This window comes from Lotus japonicus, chromosome 5, assembly GCF_012489685.1.
Source record: "Lotus japonicus ecotype B-129 chromosome 5, LjGifu_v1.2".
Lineage (NCBI taxonomy): Eukaryota > Viridiplantae > Streptophyta > Magnoliopsida > Fabales > Fabaceae > Lotus > Lotus japonicus.
Window position 1 is genome coordinate 10,788,019 of NC_080045.1, and position 20,095 is coordinate 10,808,113.

The window sequence follows — 20,095 nt, forward strand, 5'->3', positions numbered from 1 at the left end:
CATTCCCCTGATCAGAAGTCTCCTAGGTTTAAAGGTCAAGTCGCTATCCAAGTACAAAAGCAACTGTACCTTCCTGACGACCTACCTAACAGTCTCAGACACAGCAGAAGCTGGATTTTCCAGAACTGCCCTCCAACGGTAGCATTTCCCATGCAACGCTCAACCCTAATCCTTGGAGTATATAAAGAGGCTGAAGACTGAAAGAAACGGCGAGAAGCATTCACATACGCGCAAGACAAACTTAAATTCTTCTAAGTTTTCTTTCATCTGAAATTCATTGAGTTTACTATTAGCTTTTTAGAAGCAAATCTCTTGTAAACAATTCTTTGATAAACAGTTTGTTTAGTTCCTTTAGGAGATCAAGGTTGATCGGATCCTAGAGAAGACTAAGAGAGTGAATCTTAGTGTGAGCTAAGTCAGTGTAATTGTTAGTCACTTGTAGGTTTCAAGTGCAGTTGTAACTCTTACCTGATTAGTGGATTGCCTTCATTCTAAGAAGGAAGAAATCACCTTAACGGGTGGACTGGAGTAGCTTGAGTGATTTATCAAGTGAACCAGGATAAAATCCTTGTGTGCTTTTCTATCTCTTATCTTTAGCACTTAAGTTCTCGAAAGATTTGTCAAAATCTTTAAGGTGAAAGTTTTATACTGAAAACGTTATTCAAACCCCGCACTTTCTACCGTTTTTCATACCTTCAACCTGTTCACCATCACCTTCGTTATAAGCTTATGCATGACGTTGCACAAACTGATAGGCCTGAAGTCTTTGAAAGTCTGTGGGACATCAATCTTAGGAATAAGAACAATTAAAGTCTGGGCTAGCACCGAATCAAAGGAACCAGAAGAGAAAGCATTCCTGACCGTTTGCCAAACACCATCCCCAACAATGGGCCAATACTGCTTGAAAAAGAGCGCTTGAAAGCCATCAGGCCATGACGCTTTCATGGACCCCATATGCGAGAGAGCCAGCCAGACCTCTTCCTTAGAAACTGGGGAGCTCAAAGCATGCACCCCGGCCACTGGGAGGATAGCCACTGAGGACGAGAGCACAAACCCCGCATGAGGCGTAGCTGGAGGACAAAAAGAGTTTTAAAGAAACGAAGAGCCTCCACCTTGAGAACCTGCTCATCCTCACACCACTCTCCACAAGGAAGCATCAAGCCATAAACCTTATTCCTCTTCCGGCGGATAACCGTTTGAGTATGAAAAAACCTAGTGTTACGGTCACCAAATTTAATCACTTGCTCCCTTGACTTCTGGTACCAAATGAGCTCCTTATGCCTCAAGGTTTCATCTAATTCCTTCTGGATATCAACCATAGTCAGTAATAAAGAAGCAGAGTCTACACGCTCTAACTCCCGTTGGATACCCCGCAAGTGACCCTCCAACTTATGCTTACGCTCAAACACGTTACCAAAGGTATCCTTGTTAAAAGCTATGGACTTGGAGCGGACCTGATCAAGATTAAGCTGAACTGGAAGCGAGGTGTCCCAAGCAGCAGCCACCACCGCCTCATATGTTGGATGCGACGTCCACATGGCCTCAAACCGAAATGGTCTAGGGCCTCTTCCCATGAGCAACTTGGCGCAACAAGCCAGCAGCGGGTGGTGTTCAGAATATTGGCGACCAAGCACCGCCGCGCCGCCTTCATGGAAGAAAGTTCGCCAGGGAGCGTCGAAAAAGAAACAATCAAGCTTTTTCAGGAGGAGAGGTTCCCCTTGACGCTTACGAGCCCAGGTATAAGGAAAACCAGTGGGATTGATGTCCATCAAGCTACACTCCTCAACCATGGCCGCCAACTTATCAGCTCGGTGAGAAACAAAAGCTCCTCGGTTCTGGTCTGAAGGCAACATAGTCTCATTAAAGTCCCTCATCATCATCCAAGGAACTCTAATACGTCGTCGTAACCCCTTGAGGTACTTCCACACCTTGTCTCTCTCCACCGAAGAGGGGCTCGCATAGACACTTGTACAACACCAAGACGAGGACAGAACACTGATGCTAACAGTAACTGCATGGGAAGCTGCCTCAACCACAACAAAGGAGAATGTCGCTCTCTCCTCCCGCAAACACCAGATTCCATCGGCGCGCCCCCGCGCCTCCTCCACATGCACGGGAACATAGCCCAGACCCTTCCAAAAACCCGCCACAGATGCAAACTGAACCTTTATTTCAAACATGAAGATAATCGTTGGGTGGTTAATCCTCAAAAGCTCATGAACAAGTCTCTTTGCTACTACATTAGCAGCTCCCCGAATGTTCCAAGCGAGGACAGAAAAATTAGAGAATTATATCATTAAAACAGCTTGGAGAAGAGGGGATGGAGGCCAACACATGCATTACTGGCCGCCAGGGACCAAGGCCCCGTCAGGTGGCCTCTCCTTCACATTCAAGGTCGTTGGCGCTGCTGTGTCTTGCTCGTCGATAATGGTTTGCACCTCCATGGCTGAACTGTCACTAACGACGGAAGGGAGAGCCTTGAAGAGCTGGCGGGGAGTTGTGCCTCGTGGGAGAAGCGACGCTGGCGAGGTCGGAGGGGATGATGGACCCTACTCGCGTTATGGAACCCATCGCTTGGATGGAGTCAACGTCGGTGAAGGGAGGTTCAACGAAATAGGACCAGGCAAGAAACTCGGGCCTAGCATGGAAGTTTCCTTAGTCAGCGCACGTGGTCCCCCACCCTCCTTAATGGACACGTGCGCAATCTTAGCCTTGGGCGTAGCCTGTGCTAATTGTTTATGTTTTTGCAAGGATTGTTTTTTCAAATTCAAATTATTCTTGGGCCTCCTTTTTGTTACCTCTGTCCAGGTGTCCTCATTAACTACACTGCGGGCCCCATTCCCTTTACCACCACTAGGGTTTGCCATGCTTGGCTCCGCCGCAAAGGCTGGTGACGTCGCCTTGGTACCCTCCGCCAGCTTCTGCACTGCACAGTTACGACTGAGGTGGTCGTAGCACCCGCACTTGCCACATATCATGTGGATGCCTTCAAACTCAACGCGTATCCATTGGTTCCGGAACTAGACCTTCATGGCTACAGGCTGGCTGAGATCGACTTCCACGCACACACGTGCATAGCGCCCCCGGTACATGTGCTTTGTATGCACGTCAATCTTCACTGGTTTACCAACTGATGTTGCCAGTGCAGTCAGAAAACTCTCATCATAATACGTCGGGTTCAGGCCGGGAAATGAAATCCGGACTCCATAACGAAACTCCGACGCAGCGGTCGAAAATCATCCACGGCCCCCCTGTGAGGACGTTATCTTTGTCCGCCGAGAGATCAAACTTCACCATTAAAACCCCATGGTCCACGTCAAAGATCTCAAAGCCTTCCTTTGGTTTCCACAATACTTGTAGTTTCTTCCTCATGAGAGCATACCCCAAGTTTTTTCCCAAGACCTTGACCACCAACGCCTCCTTCTATGGAGAGCTTAAGTTCTCTATCACCGAATCCGCCACGAACACACGTGGGAGGCGTTTGTTGCCCCCTTCGAACTCCACCCGAGCAAGCTTGTGCCCTATGAGATCCACTTGCTCGCGCACCGCATCAGGGGCCGATGGCCGCCCCATGACTATGTCCCTAAATGAAGGCCTCTGTGACCCCCTTCCGCCCCCGCCCTCCGGGGGCTCTGCCGGCACCACCATGCTTGAAAAGGAAAAACACTCACTCATTCTCGCTCACTCACTCTCTCTCTCACTCCTAAAGTTGGTTAAGTACACTTTTGACTTCACTTTGCAATTTAAGTTTTCAAGCAACCAATCAATCAACCATTTAACTCACTAAAATAATCAATAAAGTGAAAAATGCTAGTAGTTAGGAAGTCCTCGTGGGACTGATATTTTTACCACATTAGTATTATTATGCACTTGTGGTGATATCAATAAGCTGTTGAGAATACTTGGTGAAGATTAACATAAGGACACAAGAAGGGAGGTTGAATAATGTCTTTAAATTTTTTTTCGCAAACGATTATTAGTTATTTGAAATTATTTTTCAAAACCCCTTTGTTAATGTTTTTGTGTTCAAAATGACTTTATGAAGAGTCAATGCTCTGCTAGGGTTTCCCTAACCCAAGACGACATTGCGGCGACTAGTGAAGGATATGGACAAGGTCCAACAGTAGAAGGCGACGACGCAGAAGAAGAAGAAGAGGTGGATGGCGTCTTTGGAGGTCTGATTTTCGCTTCGGAGGTTGCGGATGCTGAGGCAGTCAAAGGGGGCACAAAGGTGGTGGTGAGAAGTTCGTATTAGAGCAAGAACGAAATCCGACAGGACATATTTGCTCTCTTCATTGATGGGATCGAGGAGGCGATCGGGTACTACCATATTCGTGGCCTATTTGCTCTATTTCGAAGGCTTTCAAATGTTTTTGTTCAATGGAAACGCCAAATCGGGAGACGATTATAGGCGGGATGCTTTGTTGAGGGATGCTCTATTGGGGAAGAGGGTCGTTTGTAGCGAGGAGTTATTTTCATTGGACAAGGATTGGATAGTTTCATGGGTATCAAGATTTGGTTATTCCGACACAAGAATCCTTGATGCCTTCTTGTTTCCAGAGTCTTGTTGTAGGGCTTGTCGGGAGGTTGCTAAAGAGTCTCCGGATTTTGTTGAGTTGCTGGAATAAAAAAGTGGTTCTTGATGTGGAGAGAGAGAGAGAAGTTGTCTTCTGTATTTGTAATTTCTAGAGTGTGCTATGCAAAAGCCTTGCCTCCTAAAAATACATGAAGATGTAAAAGCAATTATAAGGTAATAAAATGTATAAGAATTAAAAATTGAAAGTGTATTCTGGAAGATAGAAATAACTAGGCATAGATGAATAACATACAATGTTTTTTCGAAATAAAACTAACTCGCTCATAATATGTGAATACTCGAACCACTCATAAAGCTAAACAAAACAAATTTTTATAATTTCCCAGATCATCTCTTAATCGATTGAAATCTTGCCTTGCAAATGCAAGCCACATTTTTGGCCTCATCCACTAGAATCTAAACTCTCCAATACATCAAAATATGACATTTTTCATGTCTTTATTTAAACATAAATGAAAAAGATATTAGGTTGAAAATGACTTAAATCAAAGAAAAGAAATGGTTCATTCATGCAACTAGAAGTGCTTCCTTTATCTTCTCAATAGTGCATGAGATAAGCCCATTCATAGTATCAACTGACTCCATTGCGAAGTTGTTATCCAGATTCATTTGAAAGCCTAATGTAAGCAGGCATTTGCCACCATCGCTGTTACGACCACCTCTACTACTGCTGCTACCATCAGGTAAAGTCCTAGCGCCATCTGGAAGAATAACAAAGCCTGAAGGCAAGAGAGGAACATCTACAGAATCTTCACCATTCACCACCATGTTGAAAGATTGAACATTAATGGGGGAATACACTATCATAGACCCAGAGGTGTCATCACAGGAGTCTTGCACCCAAAGCAAGTTGCTCATAATATTTTCATTACCAACCTATAAAAATTAATAGTTTTATATAAGTGCAGTTAATGTGTTGATATTTTTATCCACATATGCATAGTTGAAATTAAATCAACATTCCAACTAATAAACTTACATTATTATAATCCCCGAGGACTGAAACACAATTTCCTTCTTTCTGTCCTTTGCTCAAATGAAGAATCTCTTGCTCTGGTATATCATTCGAAAACATGTTCCATTGACCTCTGTATCGACTCTTGCGCAGGAAATCAAACAAAATTTTCCGCGACACTGGCAACAAAACAGAAGTTGTGACGCTGATGACATTGTCAGGATCTTCACCAAGGTTGTTAACATGTTTCCGAGACATAAACCTTGTGCCATTGTTACCCATGTGAAGGATATCCCACTTGCAAGAAGATGAAGCACAGATTCCAGACAAAAAATAATTGGCCATACGTTGTGCAAGCCTCAACATGTTTCTCCTACCACCTTGGCTTATGTCTGCATGTAGGGAAGGTATGTGTTAGTGATAAATAAATATTATCTTGATAGTGACAATGTGATATGTATATATACCCGGGGTGTCTGCAGATGGAACACAACAGGACATGAGCATTGCAATGAATTCACACTGCCTTTGGAGAGTTGCGACCCATCTTTGAGCACCAAACCCAATGCCCGAATTAACTAAAGGGCGATACAGTTGGTGGACAACACTCTCATCATATTGGGAATGATCAACCCATGTGATCTGCATGCAATAATGTTGCAGTGATGAAACTAATTGATTGAAAAATCAAACGCAACTTAAAACAAACAAGTAATTTAAATCATCATTCAACTCTTGCCTTGGACAAACTATTTGATATGCCATGAACAATACATCCGGAAGGAAGCCTCTTGTAACTCATTGATGAACTTTCATTATCAATAGATACATCAACAACAACCCATACACCTTTTGCATATTGCTGGCAAAATCTCAAGATATTCCATTCCCTAACTGGGACAAGTGGGGAAGGTAATTGAACCTCACATTGCATCTGAAAACCCAATAATTAGTCATTAATATAAATATTTACTACTAATTATAGAAAAAATACAAAACAAAAAAACATGTAGACATACCATTATCAAAGCTCCGCTTATATATCCATTCATGCCACTTGATATCACTTCCACGGTTACAGCTTTACCAACCATAGATGGAAACATTCCTGGCCAACGATCCTATATAGAAATAATAAATATTTATTATTTCTAAAAATCTCACCAATATTAATTAAATGCTAAATTATGAACATCATATATAGGTTACCACATCAAATTATTCATGCAAGAGTATATAAGAAGTTAGGTATCATACTGCGTCCATCAATGTCTCCACAAGGGACAAACTGTTGAAAAGTACTAGCCCGGTTTCTCTCGAAGCTTCAGTTACATAACCAATCGGATTTGGACCAATATAAGGAGAAAAAATCCTTGCATACTCATCCTGGTTTAATACATCTTTCCCTCCATCTGAACTCTTGATCCAAAGAGGGCTATCTGGCTCAGCCATCTTAATTAATTCATCCATAGCAGCTAATGCAAGACTCCACAACATAGATCTCTTAAGCTCAGCTTCACTACTCACCAATTCCATTGGTGGTGTGATTCCAGAAAGCGTATTGAGTGGAGTGCCCATAACTTCATTTCTTAGATCATGTCCCATTGGCAACAAGGGCGTGCTAAAATTGCTTGACCCACCAACCTCGTATCTTCCAATGACACCAGAGTTTGGGGTTGGTAGAGCTTTCATGAGAATAGTCGATATTAAGGCATGCATTTGATTCAATTGATCCTTTAGTTTAGAATTCTCAAGTATCAGTTGGTTCCCCGTAGAAATGATTGTACCATCACATTTGTTGCATGTTGCATTTTCCATAGCTTTATGCATAACATAGTTCTCTACTCGAAGCTTCTCATTTTCTTGCCTTAGATGCTTGTTCTCATGGCGTTCCAATTGCTCCTAATTCATGAAAAGAAATTAATTTAATACATAAAAAACAAGTGCGTGAATAATAATTTATTTCAAATTACCTTCATTTGGGTTCTCTTGTTCTGAAACCAAAACTTGACATTATCTGTCTCCAAGCCTAGCTTCTTACTAATATCTAATCTTTGCTCTTCATCGGGATGAGGAGTCTCATTGAACAAACTAAAAGATAAAAGAGTATAGACCGAAATGAAAATCATCCCACTAAACATGTCAATGAAAATGTAAAGAAGATTTGTAGAGTTAAAAAAAAGACATACGCTTCAAGCTCCTTAATTTGTTGACGAGTATGTCTGTGGTATTTCTTCTTCTTATTTTGTTGTTGGTCATCACCTGCATCTTGATCATCACCAGATGGACCTTCAAAAGTACCACTTCCATGTTTGTTTTGATACTCATCATCCCTTGTTTTTCCAAGCCCCTCCATTTTCCTTTGCTGTAGTGAAAAATAGTCCCATCAATGACAGTAAAATTAGCGAAAGAATGAACAATTAGATGCAAAAACCAATTTCTCATACCACAAATAAGTAAGAAATAAAAAATAATACATTAAGAAGGGCATAGAAACCAAAGAGAATATGTACCAGACAATGGATAAATGTTAAAATATCAATGTACCATTTCCTCTTCTTGCCTCTCAAAGTTTTTGTGTCAGACTCATTTGTTCTTGATTCTTTTCTGAAATGTGAACTTATGTATTATTCAAGGCACTTTTGGGTTTTAAATTTGGATTATGTGATTCAATTTGAAATCAAATATTAAATGTATAAAGACAAATTGCTATAATGTCAAGCTCCATGCATGCCTTTTAGCTATCTCAAATTATGGAGGAAAAAAAACTCGGTTTTTCTGATCCAAAGTTCATACCTATTTTTCATGCAAGTATTGTCGGATAATAAGGATGTCACATAAATGCCAACTTGACTCACCACCACTCAATACCCTCTCTCTATCTATTTTTCATGCCTCCCTCCCTCACTAAGAGAAGTTAGAAAGAAAATAGTAAAGGTAAAACTGAGACCTTGACATGGAAACCAACCCACTCAGGTATGGGCAGATTATTCGTAAAAATAAATTTATAAAACATTTCTTTTGTTTTGGTATCAATGGAAGAGAAGAAGATAGAAAATATACATTATATGTTATCAAATATTCAAATGTTTATAGAGAGAAAATTGAATTTTAGATTCAACAATAATAACAAATTAAAATTGCAGGAATGACTTACGTTATTGGACTCAAGCTAATGAAATATTCAAGGTGTGAAGTATACAAAGAATAAGTAGTTAGCTATCAGTTTGGTGGATGCACTGTGACTATCAGATTATATATTATTGTCAAGGCACTCTTTAATTTATAGATTCTCTTTGCTTGACTTTTAAACATAATTGAGTCAAATATTATATTATATTATATTATATTAAATTATATTATATTATATTATATTAAATTATATTATATTATATGGTATTATATTATATTTTATATTTAACTTGAGTATTTTATTTACAATGAAACTAATTAGCTATCGAAGATATTTCATACTATTAATTGTATTAAATATTATTTCTAAAGGTTCTAATAAGTATAAGACTATTAATTAATTATTAATGACACTTTATAGTAATAGGTATATTAATTATCTCCAAAACAAATTTATTAAAAATAATTAAATATCATTAAGTAATATTATTTATTATATATAATAGACATCAATATCATTATCAATCAATCAATCAATCAATATATTTAAAAGTAAATAAATCCCATTTGACCTATAGATAACAACATTAAATATTTATTAACAACCTTTATATTATTCATTATATTAATTACTAATTATAATATTTTCGGTTTTTCATACTTAAAAAATTAAAATCAAAATTATTTTAATTATAATTATTAATCAAAAATTGTGAAAAAATAAAAATAATAATGATAATAATAAGTAAAAGTAAAATTTACTAACATTAATAACAATATTAATTATTTATTAATAAATTTTATATCATTCATCTAAAAAAATTCTCATATATAAATTAAGTTTTAATAATATTGAAATTTTAATTAATTATCAAATCTTGTGGAAAATTTTGAAATAATAGAAAATAATAAAGTTGACTTGACCTTTACATTAATAACAATATTAATTTGTAGTTAATAATATTTATAACTCAATGTAAAACATTTCAATTTCTTATATATTGATTGTAATATTAATATTTTTTTATTTTAATTACTAGTCGTAAGTTGATGAAATTTTTAAAATAACAAATTTATTTCTTTTTTATTTTTTTTCTGAAGCAAAAGTATTATTGAATGAGAAAACTACATGAGAACAACCCTCTCATGGTGTAGGGAAAAACCCGAAACAAACCCGGTCAACATAGACAATCATAAAACTCCTCCTTGGATGCCCAACCCTTTAGAATGTGTCTCGTTTTCCTTACTATGAAAAACCCCGTGGGAAAAAATGTAGTGTAGGAAAAAGAGTACAACATTCTTTAGTATACCTTTTAAACAAAGCCTCATTAAAAACCTCACCAAGACACCCATCAAAGAAACAACAAATTATACTGAAAGTAAAATTAATAAAAAAAATTTCGAAAGTTAAATTATATTGATATAAAAGAGAGGAGATGGAACATAGATATACACCCTTCTGAAAGGGGTCAAAAAGATCATTGTTAAAAATCCACACCTAGAAAGGAAAAAACCTGCCTAGGAAGAACCAAAAACGGCCCCCGAAGCCTAAAACAAACCCAAACAGACCACAAAGCCCGCCAAAAAACCCACCAAAAACTGAATAAGTCCACAAAAAGCCCGCACAACCCCAACACGAAGCCAGAAGAAACAACAAGCTAGGGAGGCCTTCGAGCCAGGATTTGAGCCGCAATCGCACTATGGGTGGTAGCATCTGAACAATCATAAGATAAGCCGAGCCGCTTTCCCACAAAGATAGCACTTCTCGCATGAGTCATGACGCCGTAAGGATTAAGTATTAAAGTATTAAATTTAGAATTAAAAAAATAAAGTATATATATATATATATATATAATATAACAAGGTGTAGCACAACTGGTAGATAGCTTGACTCCTTAAGCCTGAAGTCCACGGATCGAGCCCAGGTGTAAGACTTATAATTTTGGAGATTTTATTATTATTATTTAATTTCCGGATTTACACTTAAGCTTGTGTGAGCGTAAAGATGTTTGTAAGTAAGTGTATGATTAATCTACAAGTGAAATAGTGTTCATAACTCATTTTATATGCAGATATACTTCAAATGGTGAATTTTGGATCAATGCCTGAGAAATTGGCTACGTTTTGAAATATTCAAAACACAATCACTTGTCGTTGTAACACCCAATTTTCTGTTATTAGGTTATTTATTATTTTATTTTAATTAGTATTATGGTATATGGTAATTAAGTGATTTTGTTAGATAATTAAGTGATTATGTGATATAGATAAATAAGGTTTTAGGGTTTAGTGTGAGTAATTGAGAGTGGGGCCCATTGTATGGCTATTTAAGGGTTAGGAGTGAAATAGAAAGAAAGAAAAGAAAAAAATAAGGATTAGAAGAGAAGCAGAACAAGAAACACGTGAAAGCAGAGAAGGAGAGGAGAAAAGAGGAGAAAACTTAGAACTGATCTACAAGAGATAAGGGTTTGAATTCATGTTTTATGGATTGGTATGATAGTGGATAATGATAGAAAGCATGATTTAGGAACCCTAGGTTGCAAAAATTCCCAAATTGAAATAGTTAGGGTTTGGTTTTTAGATGATTTTGGGGGTAGATGATAGGCTTGCATGATGCGCAGAAATTTACGTTCTCTTGTACCCTTTTTCGTGCTATGTTAATGGCCGAATTTGAAGAAGTAGTCTTCATAAAAGTTGTAGGTTTTTCTGTTACGAAACTTTTTCCACTGGTTTCACGTCATTCCGACGTCTGTAGCTCGAGTTATGTGTATTTTAGTGAATATAGGTTAAGCTGTCCAGTTTCTTGCGAACTGCAGTTAGTGTACGATTTTTCCTGATTTTTGTACTTCGAATTGTGACTTGAAAATTTATAGAGGTTTACAAAACGTGTATACGGAACCATGATAAAAATATTAGATTTTTCTGAGTACATTTGATAATTTACATCTGTTTAATAGTTCATTAGATGTGTGGTGCGCGCACATGGCGAGTTGCGCAGGAAGATGTCGCAAGATGTAGCGACATGGCGAGTTGCGTAGGGAGATGTCGTGAGATGTCGCGACATGGCGAGTTATTCAGCGACATGGCGAGTTGCGTAGGGAGATGTCGTGAGATGTCGCGACATGGCGAGTTGTGCAGTGAGATGTCGCGAGATGGCGAGCATGAGCATGTCGCGAGTTTTTGGGAAAATTTAGAGAGAAATCCAGTCTTTAGGAAATAGTTGCAGAACCTGTTATATATGAATTATATTTAATTTACATCTATTTTTAATAATCATTATATGATGTTGTTTCTGAATTGATGTTATGTTTGAGATGCTAAGTTGTTGTGATTGCAAGTTGTATAATTGATAACATGTAATATGTGTTTTGTGCAACTGGTGATGAATATGCTAAAATAATTAGGACTTGGAGATGGTCTGAATATGCATATGTTAGTTGAGTTTTGCACAATACACTGCATAGTTGTCAAGAGGCAATGTTTGCTAGTTCTCGTGGAGGCTAGTGACTTGTCCCAAAACTGGAGTGGTTTTGAAGCCTAGAGCGAGGGCTTTATTGGTGGTTATCTGTCTGGAGTGGACGCGGTGATACCGCTAAGGATAACAACTTTGGTACCAAAGGCATTTGCACGGGCCTCACTTGAGTCATATGTGTTATGGTGATATTTTTGGAGAGATTTGATGTGGTGGTAATTAGAGACTATTATATATGTTCTAATTGAGCTATAATTTATGGAGTATTTGCCATAACTGTGAACTTGATTAATTATGTTAAAATTACATAATTTATTATTTGTTAGTGAATGTGAGTAATTTATGTGGAGCATAGATAAGCTTTTACATTATTTATTATTATGCTTATTCATATGATATGAGTTCTCACCCTTCTGTTGGAATGATGTTCTATGCGACATCGCTCAGGTACCGAAGATAGTCGAGCTTCTCGCGAGGGTTAGTTGGAGGAGCTAGTCTTTCATTTACGGTTTAGTTAGGGGAGTCATGCTCTGTTATGTAACACCGGGAAATGTTTAGTTTTGTACCTTGATGTTAAGAGTTACCTATGAACTCTCTTTATGTTAAATTTTGGAGTTGAAATAAATCCGTTGTGCTATGCATATGATGTTGCGACATTAAAGTTGGAAAATTTATATATTTATTATGAGCATGACAGGTGTTTTGATTTATGTTTCTGGAGAATAAGTGTGACACCATCTGTGTTATGCATTTTACTCTGATTTATGGCTTAATAATTACGTGGGGTTTAGAGGGTGTTACATTAGTGGTATCAGAGCATGATTGGTCAGTAGTCTAGGGTTATTAGCATGTCTAATTCTTTTTGTATTCGATATGTGTTTATGACACAATCGATACTGTTTTGGAATTCCTATCCCGAGTTGTTCGTTTAAGGCAATTTTCGAGGGCGAAAATTCTTAAGTGGGGGAGAGTTGTAACACCCCATTTTCTGTTATTAGGTTATTTATTATTTTATTTTAATTAGTATTATGGTATATGGTAATTAAGTGATTTTGTTAGATAATTAAGTGATTATGTGATATAGATAAATAAGGTTTTAGGGTTTAGTGTGAGTAATTGAGAGTGGGGCCCATTGTATGGCTATTTAAGGGTTAGGAGTGAAATAGAAAGAAAGAAAAGAAAAAAATAAGGATTAGAAGAGAAGCAGAACAAGAAACACGTGAAAGCAGAGAAGGAGAGGAGAAAAGAGGAGAAAACTTAGAACTGATCTACAAGAGGTAAGGGTTTGAATTCATGTTTTATGGATTGGTATGATAGTGGATAATGATAGAAAGCATGATTTAGGAACCCTAGGTTGCAAAAATTCCCAAATTGAAATAGTTAGGGTTTGGTTTTTAGATGATTTTGGGGGTAGATGATAGGCTTGCATGATGCGCAGAAATTTACGTTCTCTAGTACCCTTTTTCGTGCTATGTTAATGACCGAATTTGAAGAAGTAGTCTTCATAATAGTTGTAGGTTTTTCTGTTACGAAACTTTTGCCACTGGTTTCACGTCATTCCGACGTCTGTAGCTCGAGTTATGTGTATTTTAGTGAGTATAGGTTAAGCTGTCCAGTTTCTTGCGAACTGCGGTTAGTGTACGATTTTTCCTGATTTTTTTACTTCGAATTGTGACTTGAAAATTTATAGAGGTTTACAAAACGTGTATACGGAACCATGATAAAAATATTAGATTTTTCTGAGTATATTTGATAATTTACATCTGTTTAATAGGTCATTAGATGTGTGGTGCGCGCACATGGCGAGTTGCGCAGGAAGATGTCGCAAGATGTCGCGACATGGCGAGTTGCGTAGGGAGATGTCGTGAGATGTCGCGACATGGCGAGTTATTCAACGACATGGCAAGTTGCGTAGGGAGATGTCGTGAGATGTCGCGACATGGCGAGTTGTGCAGTGAGATGTCGCGAGATGGCGAGCATGAGCATGTCGCGAGTTTTTGGGAAAATTTAGAGAGAAATCCAGTCTTTAGGAAATAGTTGCAGAACCTGTTATATATGAATTATATTTAATTTACATCTATTTTTAATAATCATTATATGATGTTGTTTCTGAATTGATGTTATGTTTGAGATGCTAAGTTGTTGTGATTGCAAGTTGTATAATTGATAACATGTAATATGTGTTTTGTGCAACTGGTGATGAATATGCTAAAATAATTAGGACTTGGAGATGGTCTGAATATGCATATGTTAGTTGAGTTTTGCACAATACACTGCATAGTTGTCAAGAGGCAATGTTTGCTAGTTCTCGTGGAGGCTAGTGACTTGTCCCAAAACTGGAGTGGTTTTGAAGCCTAGAGCGAGGGCTTTATTGGTGGTTATCTGTCTGGAGTGGACGCGGTGATACCGCTAAGGATAACAACTTTGGTACCAAAGGTATTTGCACGGGTCTCACTTGAGTCATATGTGTTATGGTGATATTTTTGGAGAGATTTGATGTGGTGGTAATTAGAGACTATTATATATGTTCTAATTGAGCTATAATTTATGGAGTATTTGCCATAACTGTGAACTTGATTAATTATGTTAAAATTACATAATTTATTATTTGTTAGTGAATGTGAGTAATTTATGTGGAGCATAGATAAGCTTTTACATTATTTATTATTATGCTTATTCATATGATATGAGTTCTCACCCTTCTGTTGGAATGATGTTCTATGCGACATCGCTCAGGTACCGAAGATAGTCGAGCTTCTCGCGAGGGTTAGTTGGAGGAGCTAGTCTTTCATTTACGGTTTAGTTAAGGGAGTCATGCTCTGTTATGTAACACCGGGAAACGTTTAGTTTTGTACCTTGATGTTAAGAGTTACCTATGAACTCTCTTTATGTTAAATTTTGGAGTTGAAATAAATCCGCTGTGCTATGCATATGATGTTGCGACATTAAAGTTGGAAAATTTATATATTTATTATGAGCATGACAGGTGTTTTGATTTATGTTTCTGGAGAATAAGTGTGACACCCTCTGTGTTATGCATTTTACTCTGATTTATGGCTTAATAATTACGTGGGGTTTAGAGGGTGTTACAGTCGTTACTTTACCTATGTTGAGAGGGGTTGTTTCTCAACATTTCATATATTTATCATATATATTTTCTTTCAAAAAAGAATACCAAATTAGAGAGGGAAAAGACTCTTTTTTTGTTTTTATGACGTTGTATGTTTGATTTCGTGAGTTTTGACTGTAATATTGATAGGTCTTACAATAACATAATCACAATCATTCAAGATTCCTACAAGCTTACAAACATCGTCGCCTGTTTCCTTATTTCTTCGATAATAGTGTTGACTATCTTTGTGGCATCGATTGTACAAGTTCACGAAGAGGCTTGACGAGGGGCCACTCGAAGCAATCCTGAGATATTTAAAATTCTCTTTTGGTTGCACGCTAAAGTCCAGAAATTCGAACGCCTTCCTTCCAAACTTCCTTGAACGCCTTCCTTCCAAACTTCCACTTCCAAAGCCAAGGTGTGGGCCAAACCTTAACAAGCACACAAACATTCTAAACTTAGTCTCTACGATATAAGGTTCAAGTCTAACTTAGCTAGTGCTTCTAGTTCACTAAGCTATATTCATATGCATCACATAAAAGGACAAAGTCCGATTTGTAAACAAGTTCCAAGTTTCACAAAAAATCCTCAAAGAAAGTAAAATCTTCAAAAAAAAGTCCTTAGAGAAACAATAAATTGTAAGAAAGTCTTCTGACAACCTCATAATTATAAAAAAAAAAGTTCTTAAACTTCTAGAAACTAACTTTAGTCCTCAAATTTTCCAAGATTTACACATTTGGCCAAAAACTTCTAGAACACATAGTTTTAGTCCCAAAATTTAATTTCAAGCATCAAAACATTAGTAAAACTCAAATAACTCATGCATCAACATTTAGCAAGTTCCAACAACAAAAACTTGGCCTATAACCCAAAGCATGGCCCCGCTGACACACATGTTTACACAACAAAATTTCTCTTTTTACCCAAAACACTTTCAAACTGCTTTTATCACCTATGAATATTTAATCAACTCTTAAAACCAATTTTGGAAAACCCTAACCGCATTATCTAGTCATGGCCGAAACATCACACACACAAAGGTAAGATTTTTCTCATTCAAATTTAGTCAAAAACCATAAAAACCACACCTTTATCATTAAGCATTCCAACTAGCTTATGATAATAAGGTTTCAACCCTAAAACTCACAAATATCTCTTGGCCATACACTTTTAAAAAGAAAGATGATATTTTTCCCTCAAACCAATTAGTGCACAAGCAAGAAATAGGTTATAACATAATGAAAAACTAGTCATTTGGTCCAGAATCACTTTTAGGAGAAAGTCACTCTTACTATGATCAACTTCTCAACATACACCATACATCAAAAGAAAGCCATTTTCATACTTTACCACTTTCATAGAGGAACTTACTTCAAAAGCCAAAGTTCAAAAGTACTTTTACCTTAAGAAAACAACTTTCAAGAAAATAAAATAGCGCAAGCTATAGATCATGAGATGGCAAACAACTTATCCAAGAGAAGTTAGTTCAAAAGCTAAACTTGAGGAATTCCTAACTCTAAAACCTCAACTTTTCAAACTTATTTTCATACCTCCAAGAAGCTCATAACATGCTCACAACTTTAAAGAAACGAGAAGATGAAAAAGCTTTGATCTTCAAACACCAAACATCAAGAGAATCAACTTTATGCTTAGATATGCATATCACTAGAAAGAGGGTGATGAGGGTTACCTCTTTGATAAAGCACTCAAGTGGAAACGGTTTGATCTTAAGGTAAGAAATCAGGGCGGTGGTTGCGGCTCCAAGAAGAAAAAAATGAAGAGAATGTGTTTTCTCTCCAAAAGCTCTCAACTACTCTTTCAAACTTTCTATGTCTCTCTCTATTTCCTATTGAATGGAAAAGATAAAGAAAACCTCCTAGGCTATGAGAGGGTGGCGTGAAGTATGGAGTGAGTAAATGAGAGTAAAATTCTTTTCACCTAGGGTAAAAGTCATTTTCATGACATATTCACTTGTCCTATTAGGTGACTTGTTGACTCAACTATATTAAGCATAAAGAAAGGATTAACTCAAGGTAATAGCTTGTTTAAGCCTTATCAAAATAGATTACTCACCCAGTAAAAGGATGAGGAGGTGCGCATGCTCCTCATATTAAGGTAATAGTTTTTGTTTTCTTGCTAATTTGTCTTTTAGCTAGTCAAAAAAAGTCTTTATGTCACTTTCATAAATTAATTTGCATAACTAGTATTTGAATTTCCCTCCACATTTTAATCATCCACATGAAAACTAATCACACACATAATCATCACAAGGTCACAAATAAAAATCTGGGTTGGAAAACCACACACGGGTATTTCGCATACTCTCAAATAACGAATAAAACAGCGCGTCGATCACGACTTCCATCATCGAGAAATTTATACAAACGATAAAATAAATTCATCCAATTAAAAATATCACATAACACATATCTCACAAAATATTTCCCGCCTTTAGGACGCAGATAAGAATTCAAACACATATATTCGATAAAATAGAGTGCGGTGCTAAAATTTCAGAAATTAAATAAATTCGGTGCTAGAATTAAACTATTTATTTAATTCGGGGTCTTGCATCCTCGGTTCCCTTCTGAATCTCCATATCCATTTGAGAAGCAACCCTTTTATTTTTTCGCTTAAGAAAACCAACCCTAAGCCCTCCAAATCGTTTACTTTTACAAATATCTTTCTGGGCCACCCAAGCAATTTTCATGTTCCCCTCATAAGCCCCCCACACAAAGCTCTACATCACGTTTGCCACACCAATCGGAGCCCAAAGAACAACCATGTAATATAATGGAACCGAATTCATAATTGATTTCAAGAGCAATAACCTGTCACTTAACAAAAAGAACCCCGAGCTCCATAAACCCATATTTCTTTGCAACTTCCACACCACTGGTTTCGAAAAATCTCTCCTTCTCGGTTTGGACCCTAAAGGACAACCCATATACATGATCGGAAGAGTTCCAATACCAAATGATAGCAACTCTGCAGCCCTCTAGACTAGTCCAACATCTACATTAACCCTAATTACCTCTGACTTTTGAAAATTCAAGTGTAACCTCAAGAGAAACAAAAAAGCCTTCATCTGAAAACTGTAAAGGATTTATGTACAAACCATCCCCCATGCTCACCCCCCAAGGATTTTCCACTTCTAACAACTGATTCAACATTATAGACATACCATATGCACAAAGATTGAACAAAAAAAGAGACAAAGGATCCCATTGTCTCAAGCCTTTCTGAATTTGGTAAATTTTGTTGGGCCCCGTTTACCAATACCGCCAAGGTTATTGTGGTCACACAATTCTGCACCCAATTTATCCACTTTCCCCAAACTCCATCTCCCTCATGATATCAAACAGAAAACCTTATTCCACCTCATCGTAGGCCTTAGCCAGACCCAGCTTCATCGAACACCAGCTCCCTCTCTTCTCTTAAGTGAATCAACAATTTCACTCGTAATAAGGCAACACTCAACAATCTCCCTACCTTTGGTAAACACATACTTGTTCTCAATCAGCAGCCTCGTGAGAACAATACTTAGCCTAATGGGAAGCACCTTTAAGAACAATTTATAGATGCTCCCAATTAGGATTTGGTCTATAAATAGATATAGTGTTGGTGATCACCCTTCGATATCAATGCAATAAAAGCTGAGTTAAGCCTCATTACTAGCTTTCTGGTATGATAAAAATCATTAAAGAATTTGACCAGATCCACCATAATTTCCTCCTTGAAATTCTTAAAGAAGGCCATTGTGAATCTACCTGGCAAGGACGATTTATAACCATCCCAATTCATCACAACATCCTTAATCTCAGCCTCAGTAAATGCCCAATCCAACAGAGAATTCATTACAACATCCATTTTTATAAGCCCTCTATTCTTCAACACTGCACATTCCTATGGCACCCTGGTACAGAAAGTGACAAAATTTTGTCAAACTGTAGCGTTGATCTCACTCGGATATTCCAAGTTTTGCCCTCATAACTGATATGACTAATATTTTGCATGACGATCCTAATCGTACACACCCGATGAAAATATCGCGTATTACAATCCTTTCTCCTTCAACCGCCAGACCCTTGATTTAGCTAGCCAATTCCTTTCTTCATTCGTGTATTCCTACCATAACTCTCCTAAAATCACTAGTCTCTCCCTCCTCCTTAACTCTACCGAGACACCCTCCAGCTCAACTCGACCCATAATATCCATTAAACTACCCTTCAATACCCTTATTTTGTCCCTTCCCCAAACCCTTTTCCTTTTCTCCAATTCCGTATAGGGCCCCTTAGTTCCCTCAGTTTTACCATTAAACAATCCCTCCACCGTGGCTGAATTCCACCACCTCTCCACAATTCTCGAAAACCCTCTTCCATGGACTAGTGGTTGAAGAAATAAAAAGGATTAGGACCAAAGTCTTTCACCTCAATGCCAATGGAAATAGCTTGATGCTCAGAATACCCCATGTTCAGAGCCACCTATGTAATATTATTATAAGCTAAGAGAATATCTTTCGACACCAACCAACGATCTAATCTGCTCTACAACCCCCCATTCTTAGCTGACAACCAAGTGAATTTAGCTCTTTGCAAAGGCAAATCCACTAAACATGCTTCATCCACAAATTGTCTACATATTGGATCGTCAATTCCCCCTTGACCAGCCTTATTACTCCTCTCACCATGCTCCAAGATTGTGTTAAAATCACCACCTATAATCACCCCCACCGTGAGCCCTCAATTTTACCAACAACTAATCAAACAAAGACCTCATCTCATCTCATCTCTCTCATGCAGACCATATATGTTAACAATAAGATCC

The 20,095-nt window shown here is 37.6% G+C and overlaps 1 protein-coding gene across 1 annotated transcript; it reads right to left on the reverse strand.

Annotated features, from left to right (window-relative positions):
* Positions 1-4,924: 4,924 nt before the first annotated feature.
* On the reverse strand, positions 4,925-19,138 carry LOC130719067 (homeobox-leucine zipper protein ANTHOCYANINLESS 2-like). Its single transcript, XM_057569713.1, has 10 exons — positions 18,983-19,138; positions 18,331-18,429; positions 7,742-7,917; positions 7,526-7,643; positions 6,810-7,454; positions 6,572-6,673; positions 6,292-6,486; positions 6,020-6,194; positions 5,577-5,944; positions 4,925-5,473 (listed from the first exon to the last, which is right to left on the reverse strand). Exons 1-10 carry the CDS (start codon positions 19,136-19,138, stop codon positions 5,105-5,107), a joined length of 2,403 nt encoding a protein of 800 aa, XP_057425696.1. The 3' UTR covers positions 4,925-5,104.
* Between the last annotated feature and the right edge of the window lie 957 nt (positions 19,139-20,095).

What these genes read in the sequence shown, in the direction of transcription:
- LOC130719067 (XM_057569713.1), bottom strand. Translation starts at nt 19,138, where the DNA reads ATGGATGTTGTAATGAATTCTCTGTTGGATTGGGCATTTACTGAGGCT. An exon ending in GCTTTTTTGTTTCTCTTGAG is followed by an intron (nt 7,918 to 18,330) that starts GTTACACTTGAA and finishes TTTTCACTACAG; the next exon opens with CAAAGGAAAATGGAGGGGCT. An exon ending in TGGAGACATTGATGGACGCA is followed by an intron (nt 6,674 to 6,809) that starts GTATGATACCTA and finishes ATTTCTATATAG; the next exon opens with GATCGTTGGCCAGGAATGTT.